This window comes from Mastigoproctus giganteus, chromosome 1, assembly GCF_048544385.1.
Source record: "Mastigoproctus giganteus isolate SK-2022 chromosome 1, ASM4854438v1, whole genome shotgun sequence".
NCBI classification, from domain to species: domain Eukaryota; kingdom Metazoa; phylum Arthropoda; class Arachnida; order Uropygi; family Thelyphonidae; genus Mastigoproctus; species Mastigoproctus giganteus.
The window spans coordinates 10,866,389-10,893,237 of record NC_143575.1 but is presented as its reverse complement, the minus strand read 5'-3'; the positions used below and the strand labels follow the sequence as shown (position 1 = coordinate 10,893,237).

At 39.7% G+C, this 26,849-nt stretch overlaps 1 protein-coding gene across 1 annotated transcript in view; it reads left to right on the top strand.

Annotated features, from left to right (window-relative positions):
- LOC150090548 (uncharacterized) overlaps positions 1-26,849 on the top strand; it is a 449,422-nt gene that overhangs the window by 11,128 nt on the left and 411,445 nt on the right. The window contains exon 2 of the mRNA XM_090371399.1: positions 24,642-24,790. Coding sequence (XP_090227525.1) covers positions 24,642-24,790 — 149 coding nt within the window. The remainder of the gene's footprint in view (positions 1-24,641; positions 24,791-26,849) is intronic.

The window sequence follows — 26,849 nt, the reverse complement described above, 5'->3', positions numbered from 1 at the left end:
ACAGATTGTTTTTGTCAATTCCAGATATTATTGTAAATGGTTTACTTGCTTGGATAACACGATTGAAAGCAATACGGAACTGGTACTCTTGACTAAGAGGAATTACAAGTATATTTAATTTCTTTCTATAATGGAATACTAACTGCATCAAGTATATGTCACTGTTTATTAGAAGAGTTTGCAATAATAAATTTTAACTTTTCGATTTTTTTTTAAATCCCGAAATATGGTATACCTCGTGGATTTTGATGAGCCGAATCCATATTTGAAATCAGATACTGCCTAACAAGCGATTCCTCTCTGAATCGCAGGTTCAGAGAGGAACGCATGTTAGCTTATTGAAAATTTTAAAGAAATTTTAACAAGTACTATGATAAACAAAGTAAAATTATGGTCAATCATTATTATTATTTTGTTTTTTTGCTTTTTCTTTTATAATGATGACGGCCTCTCTGATGTCCACCAACAAGTTGCTCTTCACTTCTACTTTCCTTGGTACATCTTAATATAAACGTTCCCCATGTTCATCCCTAACTTGTCCAAGGGGGAAAAAGTCTAAATGGAAATGGAGGAAGCGCATTTTAAGACATATTGCAACCAAGATTCTCGTAGGTTTGATATAAATTCTCAATAAGATTTTATAGTTATGTGCCCTGTTGTTGTTCATAAACTTTCTTGAAGGAGTTCCAAGCTACACATTTAATGCCACATATACAGGGACCCCACTTGTCTTGATCACCTAATTTGTTTTTGCTTGATCATCTAATTCCATATGTATCAACGTTAGCTCGCACACTTATAAATCCGACTGACTGATCTGGATGGAGGTTTGCTTTACATATACTCAGTGATCACTAAATTGTGACCACCCCATCTGTAATGGATTATGCCGCATAGCTCGCAGTATAAAAAGCCGTGCAAGTCAGAGTGATAAAGTAGCAGTTATGGGACATAATGAAGATGTCACATATCACAGTTTCAAAAGAGCTGATTGTGGGAGCTCGTGCGTCGGCTGCTTCCATATCGTAAACGGCACGTCTTGTTGGTTGCTCACAGCCCACTGTGGTTAAGGTGTACAAAGAATGGTGTCGAACGGGGAATGCATAATCTTAAGGTGAGGGAAGGGTGCAGCGCGTATTCAGGCTCAACTGCAGGTCACTGTGCAACAGTTGACATCTCAATACAATATGGGGAATGCAAGAACAACACCCCAAATGTCGATGCTCCCCACACGCAGATGTATGGAGTTCTACAGCAGACGCCCCAAGAGACACCCTCTCCTCACCACTGATCGTCGACAGCGAGTGCTGTGGTGTTAACAACACGCTGGCTGGACACTGACGGACTTGGAAACGAGTATGCTGGCTGGCCAAATGAGTCCAAATACCTGGTGCAATACGCGGACAGCGCTTTCGTATGTGGCACAAGCAACACGAGTCTGTGGACCAGTCGTGCATGGTGCCCACCATTCAGGCAGGTGACGGTGGTTGTTTAATATGGGGAATGTTTTGCTGGCAAGAACTAGAATCCCTGGTACGTGTGGACCAACATTTCACTGGTGAGGTCTACCGGCAGCTCTTAGGACACCCTGCCATGTTGCATCTTTTCCAGACAGCAATGAGAGCTTCCAAGACGATAATGCCCCTTGCCATCGGGCCCACATAGTGCACGTGTGGTTCGAGGAACACAGTGAAGATATCACCGTGTTGATTGGCCTGACCTCAATCCAATTGAACATCTGTGTCCATACGCCTCACTTCCCTTTCCCTTTCGGAAAGGGAAGTGAGGAGTATGGAGACACCGTACAGATCTGGGGTCAATGGAGTTGACTCCAGATGTCTGATGTCAAGGACAGTGGAGCCAATGTCTAGGCGAACAGCGACTGTTATCCGTGCGAACGGTGGCCCAACACAATATTAGGTAGATGGTCGTAATTCAGCGAGTATACGTGTGACATGCAGGGTAGCGGTAGAAGAGTGCGGACACTGCCGGAAACTGACCACTGTAGTAGGTTCTAGAAAACTGCTGACTACAAAACATCTCAATCAGCACTCAACTAATATGAACAGATATACCAAAATCTAAGTATGTGAAAAGTATAATAATTTGGAATCAATCGTACTAACCATCCTGACTGGGAGTGGAAACATTTGCCTTCTACTGCTGACTTTCTGTTGGCAGTACAGGGAAATCATAGACTGACTGCATTACTTCCTTGAGGCAGTGGACGTTTCGCAATGTCTCATAACGAGAAACTGCTGCGTTGGAAGACTGCTTTTTACTGTCGTTTGCTTTTGGTATGGTTTTCCGTGGCCATCTTCAAATTAATAACACTGTGGACTTTGAAATGGGCTGACAATTATTGATAACCTTTAGTTTAGACTATCTATCTTTAGTTTATCTATTTTTGTCTTCCACACAAAGTGGAAAAAGCCTGGGTTCGAATTCCGTCAATGACGTTAGGAATTTTTATGGGTCTCTTTCACAACGTGGCTGAGTTAGTCAGTCTCAAGAGAAGGCAGCTGTTTGCAAAAGACTTGACATCGTTCATCTGTTACAAAAGTATACATTTTGCATAGCGCTCTCTAAGGGAATTGTTTCTGACTTCATTGCGCATTTTCAAATTTTTGTCAAGTGCTGCCCATAACCACGCATAGTAGCGTCTGCGCATTACAATCAAGCACCTTAGGAGTCAAAACAATACCAGTAGGGGAAGAAAATTGGTCACCACTGACAGACTGATGGTAAGATTGACGTGATTGACCTTCCTCTCTTAATCTTAAGTAAATATGGATTTACTTTCTCTCCCCATCCTGTATTACCTTTAATATAAATTAGCAGAGTGGAAAAGTGTTACTGTGCACGAACCTATTTTTTATTATTATTATTATTTATATATTTTTTAATTAAAATTTTTTTTTGGTTGGTGCAGCATAAGCCATAGGCTTCCTTGCACCATGTGGCCATTGCTAATATTAATACTAACTCTATAAATATTTAGAAAAATATTTCGATAGAGAGACCTACATAAACGATAAAAATCCCAATGTCCCAATATTAAGCTATTCCCTTTGTTCAAAAATTTTGAATGTTTAAAAACATTCAAAATTTTTGAACAAAGGGAATAGCTTAATATTGAAATAATAATAATATTATTATTATTATTATTATTATTATTATGATTATTGCTGCTAGCAGCCTAGCAGCAATAGGTCTCCCAGAGAACACCTACAAGGAACTCCAGAAAGTCGCAATCCTGAACACCTGTAGGATAGTCAGAGAGTTCCTCGACCGACAGTAACACCAGACATTACAACCACCCTGTGTACTTGGTAGCAGTACCCGTCACGGAGTGGAATCCCCCAATCAGGGAAAAATAATATAAGAGCAACAACAATAATAACAATAACTAGGGGGCCTGCCCCCTGCTCGCTTCTTTTGATAAAATAAAATAAAATACAGAAGCTTTTGACACTGTGTGTGTCTCTTCTTCAGCTATGAATACATAAATTATAATAAATAAATACATAAATATGGAAATCAAGAATGGTACCGCGTGGTCATACTAGATAAACAAAGCGCGTGCACGAGGTTTATCTAGCATGACCACGCTAAAACAGAAGCTTGTTTTACCACAGTAAAACAAGCTTCTGTTACGTATTTTAGTATTTGTTACGTATTACCACGTAACCTGCATCCCTCTTTCCCATTGGCTGAATAAATATCACTAGGAGGAAACTTATTTTAATGTATAGAAAAAAAAAAAAACGGCATGAAATGAAATTTAGCCTACCAACTGACTTTAGTTCGCTAGAGGGATGCGCGCATGCGCAACTAATGACTTGCAACTCGTGTTTCTATTGTCATTAGCTGACTTCTGGTTAATTTTTCACGATTGTGAAAATATTTTCACCTCTATTCAAAGCATTTAAAATGAATTTACTATAAGCTGAAAATATATTTGAAAATGGAAATAGTTTCTGTCAACGTTTTCTTATGTGTTATTAGAATTTTTTCAAGGATTTGCTTGACTTCTTAGCATTTCTAAAATTCCAGGATTTTAGTTGCATAGCTAATTGAGATTTTTTTTAGAGGGGGTATAATACCGTAGTTACGGGTGCACTGTTGCCGCTGTACGCGTTATATAGAATATTATGGTTTGGAAAGGCAGTTTTGCGTTTTGAAGCCATCGAATGATTTCGTGACGAAGGATCAGCCACAGGACATGCGCGGCAAGCATTCTTACACTTGTGTGACCTACAGCCTATCCACGAATTGTATTTCTCAGGTGACAGTACCCGGGCACAGATAGCAACACGGGCCACTGGAGGCTTCCGTACCTTTTATTGCAGGAAGGAAAGTGCAGGCTTTGGAATGTTAGCGGCTGTGTAAGTGCTTCTGGGTGTTCAGCTCGTCCTTGCACTCGACTGGAAGGAAGGGAGGGGGGAATAAAGGTTGGAGGGCGGGGAGACTTCATTTATCACATCGTCGGTAGTTACCACGCTAGTAACCCGAGTGGTGAACGATCTGCGGACGCACTACAAATGGAACTCTTTTGTTCGCTATTTGACTCGTTTGAAGGCAAAATGATCGGCTGCAGCTAAACTGGCGTCCGCTTCTTTCTGCTGCTTCATTAAGTCGAAGAAAGAGGCGACGTTCGGCGAAATAAATATATGCTTGTGGCCGAACAGAGGAAATGTGCTCGTTGATACAACTCCCTATAGACAGGAGTCCAAGCGGATAGTAATAGAAAGAGAGAGAGACAGAGAGAAGGAAAGGAAGAAAAGAAATAGAGAGAGAGGCTGAACTCCAGTATCTGGTTACCCCTTCCGGTTGCTCGTTGCGAGTAGCAGTGATTAACATGTCTATTCTACTATGGTTTAGTCTTAGGGTGTTTTATCCCCCACTGACCGCTGTTTTTATATCGGAAAACGAATTACCGAATTTAAAACAGCGACAAGGGGTGGGGGATAAACACCCTAACTAATACTAACTAAAGCAGGCTAGGCATATCAATCTTTCAGTCGAAGTACGGAGGGGTAACCTGATTCTGTAGTTTTACCGAAAGAGAAAAAAGAAAGGAGAGATAGAGAAAAGAAAGAGAAAGGAGGAAAGAGAGAGAGGGGGGAGAGAGAAGAAAACAGGGAGAAAATGAGAGAAAATAAGAAGGAAAGAAAGGAGGGAAACGGAAGACAGAGAGAGAGAGATTAAGAAAGGAAGATAAGAAAGAGAGGATAAGACAGAGACAGGATGATGGTAAGAAAGAAGAGAGAGAGAGAGAAGGAAGTAAATTAGGGTAGTACAAAATTAAAAATTATGCTGAAGTAAATTTCAGAAAGACAGTTGCAATTCTGTGGAGAAAGCAATATCAGTGTCTGGTTTTATAGATGGAAAGCTGATCTTCTGCTCTTTATTTAGAATCCATGACGATCATTTGAACTTGGCACCCCTCATCCTGTATATTAATAGCCTTGGCAAAAATATGAAATTCAGCTAAGGAGAAGAGTAATCCCCGCGTATACATGTACGAAGTGTCAAATTAAAGGCAATTTTTATAGATATGTGCAAAAATAGCGAGTCACGAGCGAATTTAAAGTTCCCAAGCTTAAAAAAGTGCACTCCAAATGAGAACATGTGAGACAGATGAAATGAGGAAATTCCTCGGCAGCTGTTTCAATGATATTGCTGTCTGATCGTAGAGTGGGTAGATATTAAATATTCAAGTTTACAAGTAAATAAATAAATAAATTTTCTGTTTATACTCCGGGACGACCAAACGGTCAGAGGAAGTACGAGTAATGATTTTAACAATAAATACAAACGTTAACCGTATTTAATAGTCACGCGAGCATGAACCCTGTTAATCCATTGAAATTTGTAAATTTTAGAGAAGTCGATAAAATTATTTAATCACCACGCGGTGAATCATTTAATGTTATTTTCGCTATAAATCCTTGGACTAATTACCCAGTGGTAATGAAAATTCATACAATCGGAAATGGATATTTATTTCGTGGAATGTTGTAATAGGATGGCACTTGCACAGATTAACAACGTATGCCTGTATTTTTATTTTATTTATTTATATATATATTTTTTGCGTATTTCTGTTACACCATTAGTAATGTCATTAGTTGTGTAAGAACCTAGTCCTATAGTTTGAACCTATAGAGGGGTCATCCATATATGACGTAACGCTTATGGAGGTGGGAAACGAGGCTGAAATTCTGACTTGAAGGCGCATATTTGTTGGTTGGGGATCCCTTGGCTCTGTGCAGTCGTAAAAAAAAGAGAGAGGGAAAAAAAACCCGTATACCTCAATACAACATCCTTCCCCCACTTCCATTTTCATGTGGAAGCGTGTCCATTCTCCCGCTTCGCTTTAGAAATGCCGTCCATCCCAACTTTCCCTCGACCTTGAGGCACATGTGACCTTCGTAGGTGTCACTCACGTGGGTTTCCTCCTGTGCCCTGATGAGAGAAGGAAATATCGTGCAGGCCGATAGGAAAACATCTTGCGTCTTCCATCTCACGTTCATTCTACTGCCTATGTAAGTGCTTCGAGAGAAGTTCTGCGTGGGAGTTTTGGAGCCTACGAACAGAGGCTTTTCATTTGGGTCTCTCCTCCCTCCCTCCCCCAGTAAACCACGTAATTGCTATGGAAACCTGTCTGTGTAGGTAAGATGAGGTTCACACCCGACAGATTGCCTGAACTAGAAAATTTTAACAACTCATTCACGTCGAAGAGGCTATTGTAACTTTGCCCACGCCAAGTTGGGTCTTCACACAGCCCAGATGTGTAGGTGGCCCCATTCTACCGTGAGAGACTAATTAGCATGCCACAGTCTGCATCGAAATAGTTGACTCTGTTAACTGAAATAAGTCATAATAAGCAATTCTCCAAAAGACATTACTGGATTGCCAATTTCGAAAATCCTGTTAAGATTAAGCATAACCTTTGTATGGCAAAACTCCATCAGCTACGATTTGTAGGCTACGGATGTCACGTGACATGCTAGTTGCACGGAAGGATTTTGTATCCTGACAGTAAAATTCGCTTCATATCTACTGGGCGGTTCGAGATGTCTTGGTCGACTGTGGGGCGTTGTCCATTACAGAGGCCTTGAGCCGCGTTACCAATCCGTTCTGGGCGGGGTTGTAGATATCGAGCGGTAAGTTGGTGTTTACTGGTTCCTGTGTCTCGTGACCAAGTGACCTTCGAAGGCAAGGGAGACATTGCACCGCGATCGAATTAATTACGTGAGTTGAGTATTTGTGTCCAACGAGCGAGAGATAACCTGTTGGGCGAGGTTAGTAGAGGTCATAAGGCTGTGAAGAAACTTTAAAGGCGGTACGGAAAAATACGTGCGTTGCGACAGTTTGGAATAAGATTTATAACCTGAGTTGGCTACTCAGCTTTGTGTGAAAATACAAATCAATAGACCATACTGTAAAAAAAGAAGAAAGAAAAACAGTTTCCTTTGCTTGATTTCAGCTTATTCTACCAGGTGGCGTAATCTGTCTTTAGTTAAAACAAAAGGATAACGCCACCGATTTTATCTAGCAGTCCAATCGAGCGTGCACATAACTTTCGAAGAGGGCGCTGCGGTTCTATTATTTTTGCATTGTGTACATTACGCAAGGCGTGCGATTGTAATGACATAAATGTCTCATTTTCCACGCCCCTGTCAGTGCAGTATGGCTCCTTTGCTACTCCTTAATCTTTACCAATCTGCTGGCTGTCAAGACAGCTGTCACAGTTGTTAAGAAAAAGCCAGTACACAGATGTACATTAAGAAACACAATGAATAGGGAGTTGTGGGGGAGGGGGGAGACGAAACTTATGTTAACGCAATGTTTTATCACCCGAATACCCTGACCTACATCTCCTTCGTGTGATAACGTAATTGCTAAACATACAGGGAGGTTGCCTTTTTAACTAATAAAGCTGCAATGTTCGCTTCGTGTAATTGGGTAATGAAGTATTGTTTTTCTGGGGGGTAATTTCTGTGAAATAGCCGTCACTGACCTCGTGGTTTCTTTTCATCTCTTGTACACGAAAGGCTAACCTTGTAGGAAGTCTCAGTTCTGGTGTATTGTAACAAGACGACTCGGATAAGAAAGGTTAATCTCTAAAAGATTATTTCCAGGTATTATTTGTAAACAGCGTTACTATGACAATACCATTTGTCATGTTGCCATGACTACATCATGTCACCTGTCAAAATACTAACGTCGCAATGGTCACTTATATTTTTTGTCATCCTCATAAATAATTACTAAATCGTATTTTACTCTAATGGGCCGAACTAAGCCGCATATTTTTCAGATAAAACAATAAGACCTTTCAAAATAAGTCACCAAAAAACAGAGATTACAAGAAACGGCACCGTATTTAGCAGTCACGGGCTTGAACCAAGTTCACTCAAAGTCTTAAAGATACCTGTTGCATTTTCCGAATTCAACAGTTACGCTATTTACCAACTATCCTTCCGTCCCCCCCCCCCCACAAACAAAGAAGTCTAACCATAGTGTAATTCATTAGGGAAGTCCCATCACTATATACCTTCCTTTTTCTTCCTCTTGAATTCTTTATACAGGCACAAGGCCTGTTCAAATCTAATCAAAAAATATTTATGAGGGCCTTATTTTAATGTAAAGTTTTTGAAAAAAATTATAAAAAAGGCTAATCTGTTTTTTAAAAAATAAAAGTCAATAAAATATTAAAAAGCAGATAAACATTTCTAGGGAAAAAAGCCAACCTAAGCTATATAGTATGTCATTAGGGGAAAATTACAGCAACGGATAAAGGGATAGTTCAGTGGTAGAAGACAGTGGATGGTTATAAATGGGCACTTTTTGGATTAATAGGGTCCCTCAGGGTTCAATGCTGAGCCCCCTTATTAATAAAATCCCATGGGATTTTATTAATGACGTGCAGGAATTGCCGGAAGGACCATGGACGACGTTATCCCAATGTATAAGGCAATTATCTCAATGTTAGGTCAAATCTTCAGTACTGCATACACGTCTGGAAGCCTCATTTTAAGAAAGACGTGGATATCTTGAAATGGGTGTAGCGAAGAGCAACCAGATTAGTCAGGCACACAAAAGTGTACTCTTACCACAAATAACTTCGGTTCTGTAAATTGGAGCGCTTGGAAAGGGCCCTTCAATCAGGTCTACCAGGAGACTTCATTAAAATGTTTAAGGATTTAAATAGATTGAATAAACTTAACGATGATGGTATTCTAACTCTTTGTAAGACAACGCATAAAAGGGAAAAAAGGTTGGCTGCAGGATAGATGTGCGAAAATTAGCTTTCAGCCAGAGAATAATTAATTACTGGAACAAACTATCATCTGGTGTTGTGGAAGTGAGTAATTTGAATAGATTTAAGGAAGAACTGGATGTATTATTAGAGTGGACAGATGAGGTGGGTTTTTTTTTTTTTTTTTTGGCTGATGCGGTATAAGTTTGCTTCCTTGCATTATTTCCAACCACTACCAACAACAATAATAATATATGCTGTAAATACCAAATATACAATAATTTCTTAATAAAATCTTCCTTTTTGTTATCAAAAGGAACTTATCACAAATTCTCTCAATATGCGATGATTCGATACAAGCAACACACAAATAATTATAAAAAATGAAAAACCTAACACTTCAGAGTAAAAAAACAACACAAAATACATACTTAAAATACTTATTTTTTTGTTGTTGTTAAAGCTGAACTCTTTTTGTTTATGTCCATGATTGTTCATGGGTTTCCTTAATTATGGGCCCTCGTTCACTTAGACGTAAGGTCGACTTTTATCAAGCTTGTTGGGATATTTCGACTTTAACGATGCGTAAGCTCAAATCGTTTTCAATAAGATTGAGATCAGGTGAATGTGGGGGCCAGAGAAGATGATGGAAATCAGTGTCATGTTCTCCGAACCCTTCTTGCATTATTCTGGCACATTGCGCTGTTGCATTGCATTTCCATAAAGTGGCCATCACCTTCGGGATAAAAGTGTAACGTTGCAGGGTACAGTAGATCTGATACAAAATTCGGGTACTGCCTGGATAACATTTGACCTTCCACCGGTATCAACGGACTCGCTTTCTCCCATCACTCTCTGTCTACCATCAGTGCGATACAAAGTGTATCGTGATTCGTCTGACCACATGACTTTCTTCCACTGTTCAATCATGAAGTTCTCGGCACCACTGCAAGCGGATTTTTCTGTTTTTCTCTGAAACAAGTGGCTTTCGAATACCCGATTTCTTCAATTCCCTGCGCATGAGTTGAAATTGGGCAGTTCTAGGCTTGGTTGAACTCAGATGTTATTTGCTGCACACTGGATATTCTGTTCTATTGTTTTTCTTCCACATTTATGCCTTTGAGATGTGGATGAACTGCTTGCTTTCCATTCAGATGGATGCTTTTAAGGGATGGTTCCGTTGTAGCCGTAACTAAATGTAAGAAGTAATTTCGATATTGTTTATTTGTAATTTAACAAAACATTTAACTTTGTCACTCATGGATAGGTTAATAAAAATTATGGATAGGTTAATATTCTATAAGATGGAACCTATTGGGATTACCAGTAAGATTATAAGATGTATCGCAGGGCGGCTGCAGTTTGCTAAGAACAACTTCATCCACCCAGGTCCATAAATTGCGTCTCTCATCCACCGGTTTGACTGTTTCGCTGGAAGGAAAACTCAAGATTAGCGGGAGAAAAATTCCTCACGTCATTGAAGGGATTCGAACCCTGGCCTTTTCCACCGGGTGTGGAAGGGACGTATTCAGGGGATGGCAGAGGGGGCATACTCCTCCCTTAACCATGCGTATAAGTGTTCCTAAGTCTGTCTAAAAAAAACACTAAAAACTGGTCGTCATGCCCCCCCCCCCCCTTACGGTGATACCTGGATACGACAGTGCGGTGTGGGGGAGGATGAAGATTATAACTACTTTCTGCCCGCGAGGCACAGCGGCCGTAGGTCAGGAGGTAGAAAGTTGTGATTAATGGTACTCTTCAGACTGAGGCTATCGTTAGAACTTCACTCATTTGGAGAGGTCTGGGTTCGAATTCCGTCGATGATTGGAGGAATTTCTAAAGGTCTTTTCAATTGGGATGTAATTAGCCGATCTCAGGTGGGAGTAGGATTTTCCCCGTGAGTTATTCCGGCTTTTTTAGCTCACACAACACGCAAATCGGAATGTGAATACACACTTGTACAGACAATATACAACGGAGCAATATGATCCAAGTCGCCGATGCTCCTAAAAATCAATGGCAAAGGTCGTGTTATTTTCTTGCAATGAAGATTTATTAAGCAATAACAACTGTTATCGCTGTTATTCCCAATTTTCTTAAGTACTAACAACAAAGGATTGGAAGGCGTGATGTCAAAATTTGGAATAAGGATAGGTGGACAAGAACCAGGGTACGTCTGATGGGAGAAACCATTGTGATATTGCCAACAGTTCATCAGATTTTAAGGGTAAAGAGAAGATTATTCATAATGGGACACACGAATGACACACGAACTGACGATTTTTTGGTTAAATATAGGGCCATGCTATGCAATTCTGCTCAGACGCGACAGAAGGAACTTATGAAGCCTTGTGAACTAACCCGAAACATAGAGAATCTGCAAGACTTGTGGGGAAAAAATTATTAGCGTGCCTAGACAGAAGAAATCTGTCTTCTATCTGGGCACGTTGAAACATGTAGTAGTAGTAGTAGTAGTGGCATGTGATGCAAGAAAGCAAGTGTATGACCTTATGGAGCATCAGCCAAAAAAAAAATCGCACCATTCCCTTCAAATGCCTGTCCAGATCCTCCTTAAATTTATTCAACCTATCAACTTCCACAACAACAGATGGAAGTTTGTTCCAGCAATTAACCACCCGCTGGCTAAAGGCAAATTTCCACACATCTATCTTCATCTGTCTTTTCTTCATTTGAATTTATGCCCCCTTAGGTTCGTAATCTGAACAAGTGTAAGGATCCCATCAGAATTCAGCGTGCTCAATCCATTCAAGGCCTTATATACCTCAATCAGATCACCGCGCAGGTGCCTAGTTTCCAGCCACTGCAATTTACAGAACTTAAGCCTCTCTTGGTAAGAGGATCCCTTCATTCCCTTCACCAATCTTGTTGCCCTTCTCTGTACACGCTCAAGCAAATCTACATCCTTCCTAAAATGAGGCCTCCAGACCTGAACGCAGTACTCAAGGCGTGGCCTGACCATTGCCTTATACAGAGGGACGATCACCTCCTTTTCCCTGCTAGCAAAATTCCTATTTATCATTGACAAAACCCCATGACCTGCCCTGGCAGCCTGTCTGCATTGCTCAGAAAATTTCATCTCTGACTGCACAATTACTCCCAGGTCTGTGATCTCCCAGATGTTGAGATCACAGGTAAAGCTAAGCACCTAAGACGACCGCAGGGTGGATACAGGGTAGAAGATCGAATTAGGCTAACGTTAGAAATAGAGTTCCCCAAGAATCGGATCTAGGATTTTGCTCTTGCTCATAATTTTTTACTTGAGTTTTTAACATTTTTTTTATTTCACTGAATTATTTAAATAACGTAACTTTTAATAAAGTTATTAAATGTACTCCCTCGTGGGTAGCACCACACTTGGTATAATAAACCGCCTCCTCACACCAGGTGTAAAAGATCTGAATTGTAATCCCCCAGTGATGCGAGGAATTTTTTATGGGCCTTTTTTACACACTTTTTTTTCTCCCGGAAACTCGGGTTTTTCTTCCAGCAAACCGACCACAATACACAACCAATTTACAGACATATTATGCATTTTTGATTCAATATTGCCTAAGTTGTTGATGCGCCTAAAAATAACCCTACAACTACTGTACTACTCAGTGCTGAAATTAAACCTGTACAGAGTACAGGTAAGACATATTGACACCACGGTATGGCGTACCAATAAAAACTTATCCGATTTTGTTTCCAGTTAAAAGTTCAGCTTAACATACAACTTTTAAAATATGCATCGATGGCTAACTTCTAACGTCTTGCCCTCCTGGGTAGCACAGTTGGTAGAATCGCCGTCCTCCTCACACCGGGTGGAAAAGACCTCAGTTCGAGTCCCGTCGATGACGTGAGGAATTTTCATGAGTCTTTTTCACAACGTGGCTGAGTTTGTCGGTCTCAGGCGATGATAGAATGGTTTTTTTTCTCCTGGAAACTCAGGTTTTTCGTCCAGCAAACAGAAAAATCGACCACAGAACGCAAGCAATTTACAGACAGTGTAAAAGGAGCAATAAGGCCTTAGTTGCTAATGCTCCTAAAATCCTCCTACGACAACATAATCAGTCTTGCATGCGTCATTGTCCAATTCATGTTATTTCAACGGTTGTGCTATTGTTATTTATGATTGCATTACTTAGACTGTAAACCTTTGGCTTTCCTTAGCTATGAAAGGATTTGTGTATGATCATGTACTGCAATGAAGATTACATTTATTCATTTATTGTTATAATTAATATATTATTTTACATTACCATAGAAAAAATTAATAGCATTCCTGATATTGCAACAATATTGTGAGACTTATGGGAAAAAAAACTGGTAACGCTGTGCGTAAGAATAAAAGAAAATAATAAAATCCTCGAGTTTCTCATGTATCACCAGAGAAAAAAAGTACATCTTCCTCTAAAGTAATACTGGGAGGAATCTAAGTCACGCGTTACCTCTGAGCAGATGTATGCTAAGAAAGTTGGCGAAAGCTATAGTACCTTCTTTAATAGCAGAAACAAAATTCTGGTGACTTAATGATCTCTTTTCGTGCAATTAGAGTTACTAAAAGCCTCACATTGGTGGTTAAGGCGGTTTCAGTTTCAATTTTGCGGATCAGAAAGTTAGTACCAGGTTTATATCCAAAAATGACATGCTATAAAGAGAAATGGGAGTTCTTTCTTTCTTTCGTTTTCTCTTCATATCAATCACTGTTATGAGGCACAAGTAGCCTGAGGTGAAATTACGAGTTGATGAAAATTATCTTAGAAGATGGAGAAGTGGTCATAGAAGGGAAACAGCTGATCAAGTTTTGGAGGTTGGTGAACCCAGCAGTCCTCTACGCGCTTCTTAATGGTATGAAAAGACGAAAATGGAGGGACGGGGAGAAATAACTCCTTAGGGCAAAACGGAAATGGCATTGACATCATTATCATTAAAAAAACTTCAGGTTCTTAGGTAATTAACGGAGTTAAGTAATCAGCTGGTAGGACACGAACGAATTTCGGAAGGAAGTGGTAAAAGTTCATAAAATCTTCAGCTATCAACCCTTCGCATAGTATATCCCTTACTTGTATCTAAGTTTTGACTTAGATTGATTTTAATTGCTGAATTGTGGTCTGCTTCAGGTAGGATCTTCGTCTGTATGAACTATTTCTGAAACTGTGTATGGACTGAAGGCTAAGAAGACAGAGTCAAGCCTATCCACTTTGGACGAATTTCTGTAGATCGTAATTTTCAGGAAATATATGTGAAGGGAGGTTGTTCCAAGAAACAGAAGTAGAAGGGATAAATGAGCGCGAAAAGAAAAGTTAGTTCTGTGAATGTGGAGTAGGACGTGTAATGGTATTCTGGAGCCCGGGTGTTAGGTTAGTTTTGGGGCCTTTTCTTTTGTTATGGCTATATAATAAGCATATAAGTAACCTTTTGGGACCAGAGAGTCTCTGTTCGGAAAGGGGTGCGTCGCATCCTGTGCACTTTTCAGGAGCCCGGGTTGCAGCTGGACAGTGAATGGATGCTGACTGTTTGCGGCACGTGTTTGGACCGGCTTAGAATAGAGCGGGGGAATTACAGATGCTAATTCAGAAGAACAGTGCATGGAAGTATTTGTAGAAGAGGCATGGAGTAAAACTGAACATCGATCAGACAGTGTGGGGAGACATTGTAAGAGACGGGTCATTAACAGCTTCCCTTGACTGGAAGCTGTTCGAATATTTTAAAGAAAGTGCTTGAACTTAGAAGCAAACTTAAGCTACGTGAAAATTCTGGAACACCAGAGGACTTATTTTTTCTGTACTCTTTCCAGAACTTCTTTTTCCTGCTGGCAGATCAGTTTTTCCAACTCTTATAATTTATAACTTGTAATTTTCCCTGCTCTTATTATCGGGGATGGGGGCTGAGAACCAACACTGACCCTAGTTCTCAGTGCTCATATGGGGGGGGGGGGGCTACACTCCAATTTCAGCACTCTCCACAATGTCCGAACCCAGGACAATTGATTTCCCCTCCTGCCAGAGAAGCTCTGTTTATGATTAGAAATGTCTGTTCTGTGGGAGCGTCATACTTATCTTTTTCCAACTCTCTAGTCAGCAGATATTAGCTGCACGAGAATTTTGTCATATATTATTGCGACACAAGAATTCTCTTCCAAAATGCATGGATTTTTAGTAACAGAGTGTATCCAGCCATGAAGAAAATTAGGGTTAAAAGCCTGTTTTCGAAACCTGATGTTTAAATAACTTCTTATGTGCATTACAACACATACCTCTCACTAATCTTATTCACTACAACTGCTGATGGTTAGTCATGCTTGGTAAGCACAGAGATAAATCCAAATGAGCAGTAGGTAAATAGGAGAAGTGGCTCGTTTCATGCTTATTAGCGCGTGCATACACACAAACCATGCAACTATCCTTGGAACATGGAATAAAAAATATATAAGAAATAAATTGTGTGAATTCATCCTAAACGACCATATTGTTCGAGGCTGTTGTCTATAAATACATGTACCCCAAGTCCTGTACAGCTTTCATAGACAACAGTCGCGAATCAAATAAGTTCCATGCTTTGCTGAGACGTTCTAATTCATAATTTTTAGCTAATGGCACGAAAATCTTAAATCCAGCCCTGCTTCCACCCAGATATAGAAATGACGTCGTATATGACTGCAGGAGAAATTGTCCCTACTTGGCGGGTTCCTCTTGAAGGCGACCTTCAAAAAATACAGCCGAAGGGAGAGGGAAAAAAAAGGAAAGGTTTTTTTGTCATAAAAAGAGTGCCACTGGCAATACCCAACTCGCTTTCGACCTTGAAAGAAATCACGCTACCTCAAGGTTATGACCTTGCACTTGGATTTTCCGACGCTCATCCAGTGACCCTGCAAATTGGTCTGTAACGTATATTTTACCTAATATGTCGTCTGCCATGTCGTCTAATTGACTGAATTCTTCTGCAGGACAGCCATTTATAGATATCTGAAACGGCAGTTTAAAATACCGCGCACTATCTCAAAACACAGCAAAACAGAAACTTGTTTTTACACTATAGAAAACGTTCTTCATAGCTTTATTAGGGTCAGGTCATTGCAGAATCACACCAATCCTTTTTAATTCAACGCACGTCTGTTGTCTTCAAAATTGTTCATATCTTCAAAAGCGGAAATAATCCTCAGTGTCGACAACCGGAACTTTCATACAGTCGAAGTGCATATAACGGACCCTTCATTGTTATATTTTACTATTAGAATAAACGCTCATGTGCATCCGGGACTTTCCAAATAGTGACTGAACAATATAGCCTAGTACCTGCTCTGACTACTGAATAGCCTACCAGGTCATTCCTTCCGCGCTCACTGAACACTTAGTCTATTCGAATTCTACCATATTCAGAAATAAGTATTTATTTAGTTAATCAGTTTTAACTCCTGTACATTGTTTGCTGTTTAGTGGGAGGGGGTGGAGAGAAGCCGAAAAAATTTTCAAATGATGCTTGAAACATTTGAGACAATTATTTTATGATGTAGACTAGCTTGTATTCAGGAGCGTGCGCTGGATAAGATGCACCCGGACTCCATCACAGAAGATAACTCCCCAAAGCGGTTGTGGTGCAACAAAAGAAAGGGTACTCCCAAAATCACCCGTGCACCCTGGCCCCAGATGCTGTTGCACGCTCTTGCTTGTACTATTTTCTAAACTTGCAATATCACAAAAAGGTTTGTTTTCGGTAATAACATATTGTGATATATAAACAGAAAGATTTCTAACCAACTTGCACAATTTGCCCTTCCACCGTTTCAAAATGGAAAGGAAAATTAAAAAAAAAAGCACAGATTTAAAAAATAAAATAAAAAATCTGTCTAGCTGTACGCAGTTCGCTCGATGCATAATCGTTTGCGTAATAAATAAAATTTTTATAGTCATGGACGACCACAAAATCTCAGAGGAGTTCGTGATGGAGAATACAAGAACATTACCGTATTTAATAGTCACATGAGCTTGAAAACCATAGTCACTCGAACGCACGTGTTTCTGTATCATCGCATTTAACTACTCGGCTACTTGGCTTCTAGCAATATGAGCGAGTAAAAAGTTTCAAAAACTCGCTTATCGGAATTAGAGCTGCGTCGGGTGAGCCTGTATCTTCCCATAGACTGGTCCACTGGTCCCCTCAGGTTTGCGAACCACAGTTTGTGTGCCATTGATCTAAAGCGACAGGCTATACTTGCCTAATTTCAAAAGATGAGCTAATTAATCAAGCAAAACCTGGGTCGCAAGTTGTCACAATTGCCTTATTTGTCTAGGTGTTAATTCGGTCCTGTATGTGTCTATGCAAATGTGTGTTAAAAATTTTCAAGTTGTATGGGCCGAAGCCTTGAAGTAACTTACAGAGGAAAAGGGAGTTATTCTCTACTTCCACTAACTACAGCTTCGAATGAAGAGGCCTCTTAGAATTCCTTCGTCCTCCAACTTGATTTTAACCTAAACCTCTTCAAAAAAACAAACCTGCAAACAATTAGCCATAATTATGAGAGCATCCTTGGACTCAGGGGAGGTCCCCACGGACTGGAGATGTGCAAATGTATCCCCAATTCACAAAGGGGGATTGAAGGATGACACGAGTAATTACAGACCTGTTTGTTTAACATCTGTTCCGGGTAAAATAATGGAGTCATTGGTTAAAGATGCATTGCAGGATCATCTAGACAAGACCGCAGCAATAATTGAGACACAGCATGGGTTTGTTAAGGGAAAGTCTTGTCTGACAAATTTGATAGGATATTATGATGTGGTTACAAAGGAACTGGATGCAAAAAATAATTTTGATGTTATATACTTGGATTTCAGGAAAGCTTTTGACACTGTCGCGTATGGAGGTAAAAAAAAAAAAAAAAAAAGGTAAAGTGCAGCTATTATCAACCCACTGCAGGATGGAAGCCTCCTCAACAATTCATGCTGAGGGAAATGGACCATAATCTGCCATGCTGGTCCAGTGCGGGTTAGCAGATCGACCGTATTCAGCAGTCAAGGGCTTGAACCCCGGTCTACTCACAGAGCGTGTGCTACTGCACTCGCGCTCCTGACCACTCGGCTACGGAGGCGTATGGAGGACTCTTGTACAAATTGGAGCAAAATGGTATTAAGGGTAACTTGCTACAATGGATAAAAGGATGGTTCAGTGCGAGAAGACAGAGGGTGGTAATTAATGGGTGCTGCTCTTCGTGGACTAATGTTATTAGTGGAGTCCCACAGGGTTCGGTGTTGGGCCACTGTTGTTTTGTATATTTATCAATAATATTGATGAAGGTATATCACACTTAATGTCGAAGTTTGCAGATGATACAAAGGTTGGCAGGGTTGTTAATGACAGTAATGGCAGTGTGCTGCTGCAACAGGATCTAGAAAATTTGGGCAGATAAGCTAAGAAGTGGCAACTGAAGTTTAACCTTGACAAATGCAAAGTACTGCATATAGGTAGAAGTAACCCCAGAGAAACGTACCAACTGTATGGTACTACATTTAAGGTGGTAGAAAATGAAAAAGACCCGGGAGTAATTGTGCAGTCAGATATGAAGGTTTCTGAGCGATGCAGACAGGCTGCCAGGGCAGGTCTTGGGGTTTTGTCAATGATATATAGGAATTTTGCTAGCAGGGAAAAGGAGGCGATTGTCTCTCTGTACTTATGCAATGGTCAGGCCACGCCTCGAGTACTACGTACAGGTCTGGAGGCCTCATTTTAGGAAGGATGTAGATTTTCTTGAGCGTGTACAGAGAAGGGCAACAAGATTGGTGAGGGGAATGAAGGGATCCTCTTACCAAGAGAGGCTTAAGTTCTGCAAATTGCAGTGGCTGGAGACTAGGCACCTGCGTGGTGATCTGATTGAGGTGTATAAGGCCTTGAATGGGTTGAGCACGCTGAATTCTGATGGGATCCTTCCACTTGTTCAGATTACGAACCTAAGGGGGCATAAATTCAAATTAAGAAAAGACAGATGTAGAACAGATGTGCGGAAATTTGCCTTTAGCCAGCGGGTGGTTAATTGCTGGAACAAATTTCCATCTGTTGTTGTGGAAGTTTATGGGTTAAATAAATTTAAGGAGGAACTGGACAGGCATTTGGAGGGAATGGTGTGATTTTTTTTTTTTTTTTTTTGGCTGATGCTGCATAAGCTCGAACACTTGTTTTCTTGCATCACATGCCACTACTACTGCGGCGCCTCCGTAGCCAGGTGGGAAGGAGCAGCAATTCGTAGCACACGCTTCTTGATTAGACCGGGGTCGAGGCCGTCACCACCAAATACGGAGGATGCGGAAAGGTCAGGGAATGACCACCGCATATTCCCGGAGCAATATGGCCTTAGTTGCTAATGTTCCTAAAAACCAAATAACAACAACAACAACTACAAGGACGAAATGGTCACCAAATTGGTTTAACTCGACCAATTCGCCGACCCAGTTCACTCCTAATAAGTGCGCATTTTCTTGGAAGTGAGAAGCTCCCCATCTTACTGGAACACGAAGATTTAGTTGGGCTGTTTTGAATTTGCGCTGAGTCAACTGAGGCCATGACACATCAGTATATTGTGTGTGCATAAATCGCGTGCATTCTGTTGTCGATTTAACTGTTTTTGGGACATTAAGAAAGCAGAAAGTTCTCTGAAAGGGATGTGTAGTTTATCGTCATGAAAGATTACACTGCTGAAAAGCACTCATACCAGATGTGATGAATTAAGATAGTTCTCTATCTTGCGGTTTTTCACATAGTTAAATTTATTCAGGGGTGAGCGCCTTCCCGCGTTACCTTCGTGAGCCTTGTTAAATCCGCTCCTGGAGTAGAATATGATCATATGTTAGAGGTTCCCAAATTACTATGGCTTGCGCCCCTTTAAAACATTTCCTACATTTCACGCGCCTCTCCCCCATCTTCCAAAAAAAGAAAAGTGCAGATATACAGATTTGACATAAGACATAAACTTCAGCTATGATTATACATACGTTTATAAATTAATACATTTAATCTCAAAGATTGAAATAAAACATGTTTCGTACCTGGATTAGTGGGATGGTTTATCCATATTTCGTTAAAAAAAAACTGCTTTGTTTTAACAGACGACACCCAAGATAACCAAGTGCGGGGGGGACACTCCACACTTTGGGAACCCTGCCTTATACGAAGGATGCATAAAGAGGCACTGCAGTTTCTTTTGATGAATTTAAGTCGTATTTCTCTGTTTTCTTATTTAGAGTGTGCTGCTTTGCTGTCTTGTGTAGTATTGCTTCAAAAAAAAAATAATAATAATAAATAAATAAATAAACAATTAAAAAGGTTTCATAGAGGGATCGCCAGAACAGTTGTTTTTATTTCTATAACACAGCAATAAAGGAATTTTTGTTTATTGAACTCTGTTTCGCAATTATTTAAGTATAACCAAAACAGCAAAAAATTAAGGTTGTTGCTATGGAAAAGAAAGAAATAATTATTATTCCTAAGGCTGTAACTGTCCAACCGTTACTGCCTACCATTGCATATTCAGAACACACACCAGTTGGTCGTTGTACTAGTTTTTACTTAGAAATTCTGTTAGGCGAGGTTAAGAAAGGGTGCCTTCATTTTTATAGGATTCTTCGAATGTATCCACCCATAGACATCTTGGGGCCATGAGCTGGTGTCTACGCGTGTCAAGGTCGCACGCCCTTCTTTTTTATTATTATTTCTTTGCCATTCAGGAAACCTTTTTCCTACCTTCGTATGTACCAGCCCCGAAGACAGAAATCTTAATTTCCATTACCCGTCAGTCATTGCGACCTACCGTGTGAATCATCGATGTATCCGTAGGTGTATGTCATCTGTGCGTGTTGACAGCTGAGATTACCACCTTTGGAAGTGCAATGTCTGCTGGAATCCAATGAGATTTTCACTTCCTGTTTGATTCAGATCGATCTGAAATCTTTTGTTTTTTGCAATCTGGTAGAAAAATGTATGGGAATGGATTTATTCACTTCATAAGTTCCAGTTCTCACATATAGAGAATTAACATGGGAATATTCATGTCAAAGTAACCTCCACGCATCGGAAGTTTATGCTACAAGAATTTTTCTTGAGAATTTTCGAAACTGCGAAAAAATACTGATTATTTCCCAAAATAGATAATCGCATTAAGAACTTTGAGCACTCATTCGAGTCAAAGAAATTCTTTATTGATAAGAAGTCAGAAAACAAAATTCTAAGTCACAAACAAAGATGGAAAAAAATTTAACATTAAAGATATGGCTGAATATTATTGACCAATTAAAGAATATGAAGAGTTCATTTACAAATATGTATTACATGGTAGATTCAAGTCTCCATCAAGGAGTGTCTTAACCGAAATACAGTCTATCAAGAGGTTTTGATAGACTGTATTTCACCCTAGGAAAAAAGATGTTAATAACCAAACTAAAGTGGTATTCAACAATTATACATAACGGTATTGCTAATTCTTATTTTTTACTATCTGTTTGTATTATGATTCTTTTATAAGCAGCTGAGCTTTCCTAAGCAGCTGAGCCTTCCGTTTATTTGTATGCTTCGTCAGTTCGCGCTGTATATATTTCGGTTGACATGCCGCAGAGTTCGGGCTCAATGATTTGCTGATGCCTTCGCGCTATATGAGCCACACTATTTATTCACTTAGTGACATTGCTGTTTCGCCGCAAACCTTAACAATCTGACGATGAATTTCTATCGCTGGAACATGCTTCTCCCACAAAACCTAAATAATTCCACGAAGTCCTTCTCGAGACCGACTTTCCAGTATGGCGCCATTTTAGCTGTGGATAACATGCGCCCCTTATATGGGTAACACACTTTGAGGTTATGTCAGAGTGACAGGCATAAATATATACAGTACATGTATATAGTGTAGGAAGACTAGAGCAAGTGGATGCAGTTAACCTACCAAAGAATCCATTCATGGCTTCAACTAAAACTATGTAGCATCATAGCAGGCATGCGGAAATATGAATTACACTTTGCCATTCATGTTTAGTCACGTATGTGAATGCTTAAAAGATTTCACTAACATCACTTGTAGTCGGTGAATGGCTTTCGTGTCAATGTCCCTCAGATAGATTCCTCAAAAGTTGCAGTGGCATTCAGAGACCATGCTAAAATGACTCACGATTCTTTTCGTGTTACGAAACTACTTAGTTCACGTGTGTTTCATTATCATGCACCTCATTGCGACATCGGCATACAAGGAGAGGCAATTGAATGTTTATTTTATTGAACCATTAAAGTAACATATACACTTCAACAGATTCAATAGAAAGGTTTGGAGAAATTCAAAGGTGCCTTTGAAATTTTTAAGGTTTGTGATTGCGTTTAACAAAAGGGTCTTCTAAAAACAACTTCCACATTATGGTCTGCCTTCTAACTTCTGAGCTAATGCTGATATTCTTCGATGTTCAGTTCTTTCTCCCACTGTTTTCCTCTTGTATATTAATGACCTTCTTGAACTGACTAGAATCCTGTTCAGTTTCACCCAAGATAGCACACTATATTCGACATCCAGTACCAATTCCTTAAATGCCGATTTCCAGGTAATTCTCCAATGTGGCAAAGAATTCCATACTGCTAAAATTCAGTTCTACCTTATAACTCGCAAAATGGATTCTTCTGCTCTTATGCTAATTTTGATTACACTCAGATTTCTATACAAGATCATATATCTCTATTAGGGATTACCTTGACTTCTAATCTCTTTTGACATAAGCACATTACAAATATTGCTTCCCATGTATCTAAAAAAAAATGAGTTTTGTTTTTTGGTCTCTCCTTACGTTTCTTCCAAACAGCTACTCACTCTGCACAAATTTGAAATCCGCCCTTACAATGGAATATTATTCCCACATCTAGGGCGGTGTCCCCATAATCTCGATCGGGCTTTTAGACTCCATTTAAAAGAGGGCAGGTAGATTAATTAATGACCCATCTCTAATGAAGTTTCTCCACTTTGTCTCATAGATTCCGTTTGGCTTCTATAATTGCCCCTCTCTTTTCCAAACCAGTCTGAACACGTGCCGCAACCAGTCATCATCCTTTTACTGTGCAACTTGCAAACTCACAGAACCAACCTTTCTTCTTCTTCATTTATTCCTTCAACTTCCGTTTTTCTGGAACAACCTTCCTTCATACGTATTTCCCGAAAATTATGATCTACAGAAATTCAAGTCTAATGTCAACAAGTATCTTCTTTCATCTTCTCAAACTTCAACCCACGCACGGTACTAAGTACTATAAGTTATAATACCTTCTGTTTGGGGTTTTCATATAAAAATTCAGATTGAGTGAAGGGAGTGACAATGAATCGCGCTACGGCATTATGACCGCTAGCTGCAGAAAGCAAAGTCAAGCTACAGAGCAACGAAAAGGATCTTGGCTTTAATGTCACCCACAGCTGTTCAAATCGTGGTTCTGTGTTTACAGTGTGTGTCACGTAATCACTGGAAATTAACTGTCACGTGATCTCAATAACGTATCTAAAGAGACCGTGAATAGTCTCACTCGTCCTCTCCAGTGACATGCGAAGCGGCAGCGTTGGATGTGATCTTTGACCCAAGTTTTATGGTGGCGCTTTAAGTCAAGGCCCATCGGCTGAAGTTGCAGAGGGAGTGAATACATAATCATGTGATGCTCCTGGTTAAGCCATCTCATTCTGTTGTCCTCGGTAATTTTCCTAGTTTGGTCCGAGATAACTTCTCGTCCCATAAAAGCCAACCCATTGAATTATGTCGTTTCGTTCTACAGTATATATTTTATTATTTATTTTAGACAAGATTAGTTACATGGGGAGGCTAATTTATCTATCATGCTTGAAAAATATAAGGAATACTGATTGAAAAAAACATTCTGGAATTAAACTTCATAAGGAATATAATAGTGAAAAATTTAGCCACATCCATTTAAAAATGATAAATTATTTCTACACAATAAAGACGTTTCTTTTATTCAGGCATCCTGTATATTTTAATAACTACAGGTAATTTTTAGTTATTTTTTCCCAATGAGTCTCGAGAGATTTTTTGTAATTTTCGTGTTCGTATTATTGAAAAGGTCGAGAATCACTGAATTAACGCATCCATGCTCAATTTTTTAATAAATTATTTAAAAAATATGTTGTCATTTAATTTCGGTGTTTATCATGATAGTTTGTGGCATTAATTTGTCTTTCTGTGTACATCTGTAAAGGGCATCTACATTTAAGGGGGAAAAAAAAAGAAGTTAACAACACACTTTAGTGTATTTTAATCTTTTCACTATTGTTGGTATTAGGGAAATGCTTCCCCCACTATCGCTCCCTCGAAGAGTGATCTTTTTTATTTCTTTACTCTCAAAACAGATCGATCCCGGGGGCAAAGCGAAGACGCACGGAGGCCTACATGTTGGAGACCGCGTGCTGAAGATCAACGATGTACAGTGTCTCTCCCTGACGGATGCTCTGCAACTGATTGATAGCGCTTTCCGGACCTTGACCGTCTTGATCTGGAGGTAAGAAAACTAAACCTGATTTTCAGTCTCACGGGACTACTTTTTATTTGTGGTGGCTTTGACAGGAAAGGGATGGACCGGTTCCAATTGCTAATGATCTGTGGAAGAGGGGAAAAAATAAAATAAAAATATTGCTTGCAACAGCTCCAGTGTCTGCTTTACATGATAATGAAGAAGGGAGGTATTGAAACATCCAATGCGATTGTTTACTTGCTTGTGAAGTATTCGTTTCTGATACAACTCATCCAGTTGATGGCGCAATCACTCGCAGAGTAGTTATTTTCAGCTGGCCAGATGCATTCTTGTTACAGTATTAAGTTGCATTCCATGTTTCATTGAACACTCAACTTCAGCCTGCAGCTCAATAGCTTAATGTATAGGTCCATAGGCCATTGTTAAGTTCGTAAGTGTTATTGAAGGCGTGGTCCAATTATTAAGTCTATAGGTGAAGAAATACATAGTTCAATAGTCAGTACATAATTCGATCCATCCAGGAAGTATATATTCTGGGAGAGAAATGGAACACGAGTCCGGTGTGTAGAAATATCCTTTCAGTAGAGAGAGTGTACATGAGGGTGCTTAAACAGTTTTCAGGGACCACTTGGGAAAAGCCTATTGTTTTGATCCCTTGGATTCCTAACATCAGAGCCCGTATATGTAAAATATTCTGCCAGCCTCTTCCTTGAAACTGTGGTACATATGCTACGATACCTAAGCAGATTTCTTCACATTACATCTTACGATCTTGAGCGCAACTCTACGTTTTAAATAATAAAATAATAATAAAGTCTTATTTTATACGCCAGTACAGATGCTCAATGGCAAGTACAGTTTATAACATAGTAGCCAATTAACAATTTGCAGTTAACTATTTATGGCAGCCAACATAACAATTTCCATTTAACAACAGGGCAAGAATTTTAAAAAATGTAGTTGTTTAATTTATTTTAGTGGTGGTGTCCGGATTTGCAGAAAAAAGAAACCAATTGATTTAGTGTTAGTTTTAATGTAGCTAAATGATGTATCTAAGGGCGCTTTTTCTAGTCCGGAAAGCGCTATCTGCCAAAAAATAAAAATAAAATAAAATAAAATAAATAAAAAACATTGATACCTTCCATCCAACAAAATAGTGGCTATCCAATTCTGCTTTGCATTTTACCAAACTATTAAGCTCGACCACTGTGGCAGGCAATTCATTCCAATGATTTACAACACGCTGCCTGAAAGTAAAATTTGTGAGATCCACCCAGCCTTTTGTTACTCCCCAAAATTTTGTATTCGCGCCCCGTGTTCTTCTCTCTTCTACCACTAAAAATATATATCTTTCTCGTTCATTTTACTGATTCTCTTCAGGGCCTTATATACCTCTGTCAGATATCCCCCAAGGTGTTTATTTGCAAAGTTTTGCAGTCCACGTTCTAAGCCGTTCTTCGTATCGACATCGATTAGCACATTCGCCAATTCGGCTGCCCTTTCTAGAAGCTCTACGCCTTCAAGTGTGGCCTTCAGATCTGAACACAATATTCTAAATGAAGTCTCACCGTAGTCTTACATGAAGGGACAATGACATCCTTTTCCCTACTTGCGAAAGTCCTATATATCATAGACAAGATACCTTCTTCGAAGCCTGTTTAGAATGCATGAAAAATTTCATGTCTGACTGAATAGAAACTCCGAAGTCTCTTTTGTTCTGAGCCACTTTTAGCTCCACACCCCATAGCTTGTAAGTAACTCCTGTATATCTGTTGTCCTACGTGCAAAAACGTACATTTAGAAGCATTAAACTTCAGTTCTCATTTTTCAGAAATTTGTGTAACCGATACCATTATCCTCCGCACACTGGGTGGAAAATATCTAAGTTCAAATCCTGTTAATGACACAAAGAATTTTTATGAGCCTTTTTTTAGCACGTGGCTAAGTTAGTTGGTCTCAGGCGAGGGTGGCATAGTTTTTCTGATCGGCTAATTACAGTTTCAACTGAAGAGGACTTTAGAAATTCCTCCAGTTATTGACGAAAATTAAACCCAGACAAAAGAATGGTAGACAGCAGTGTACCATG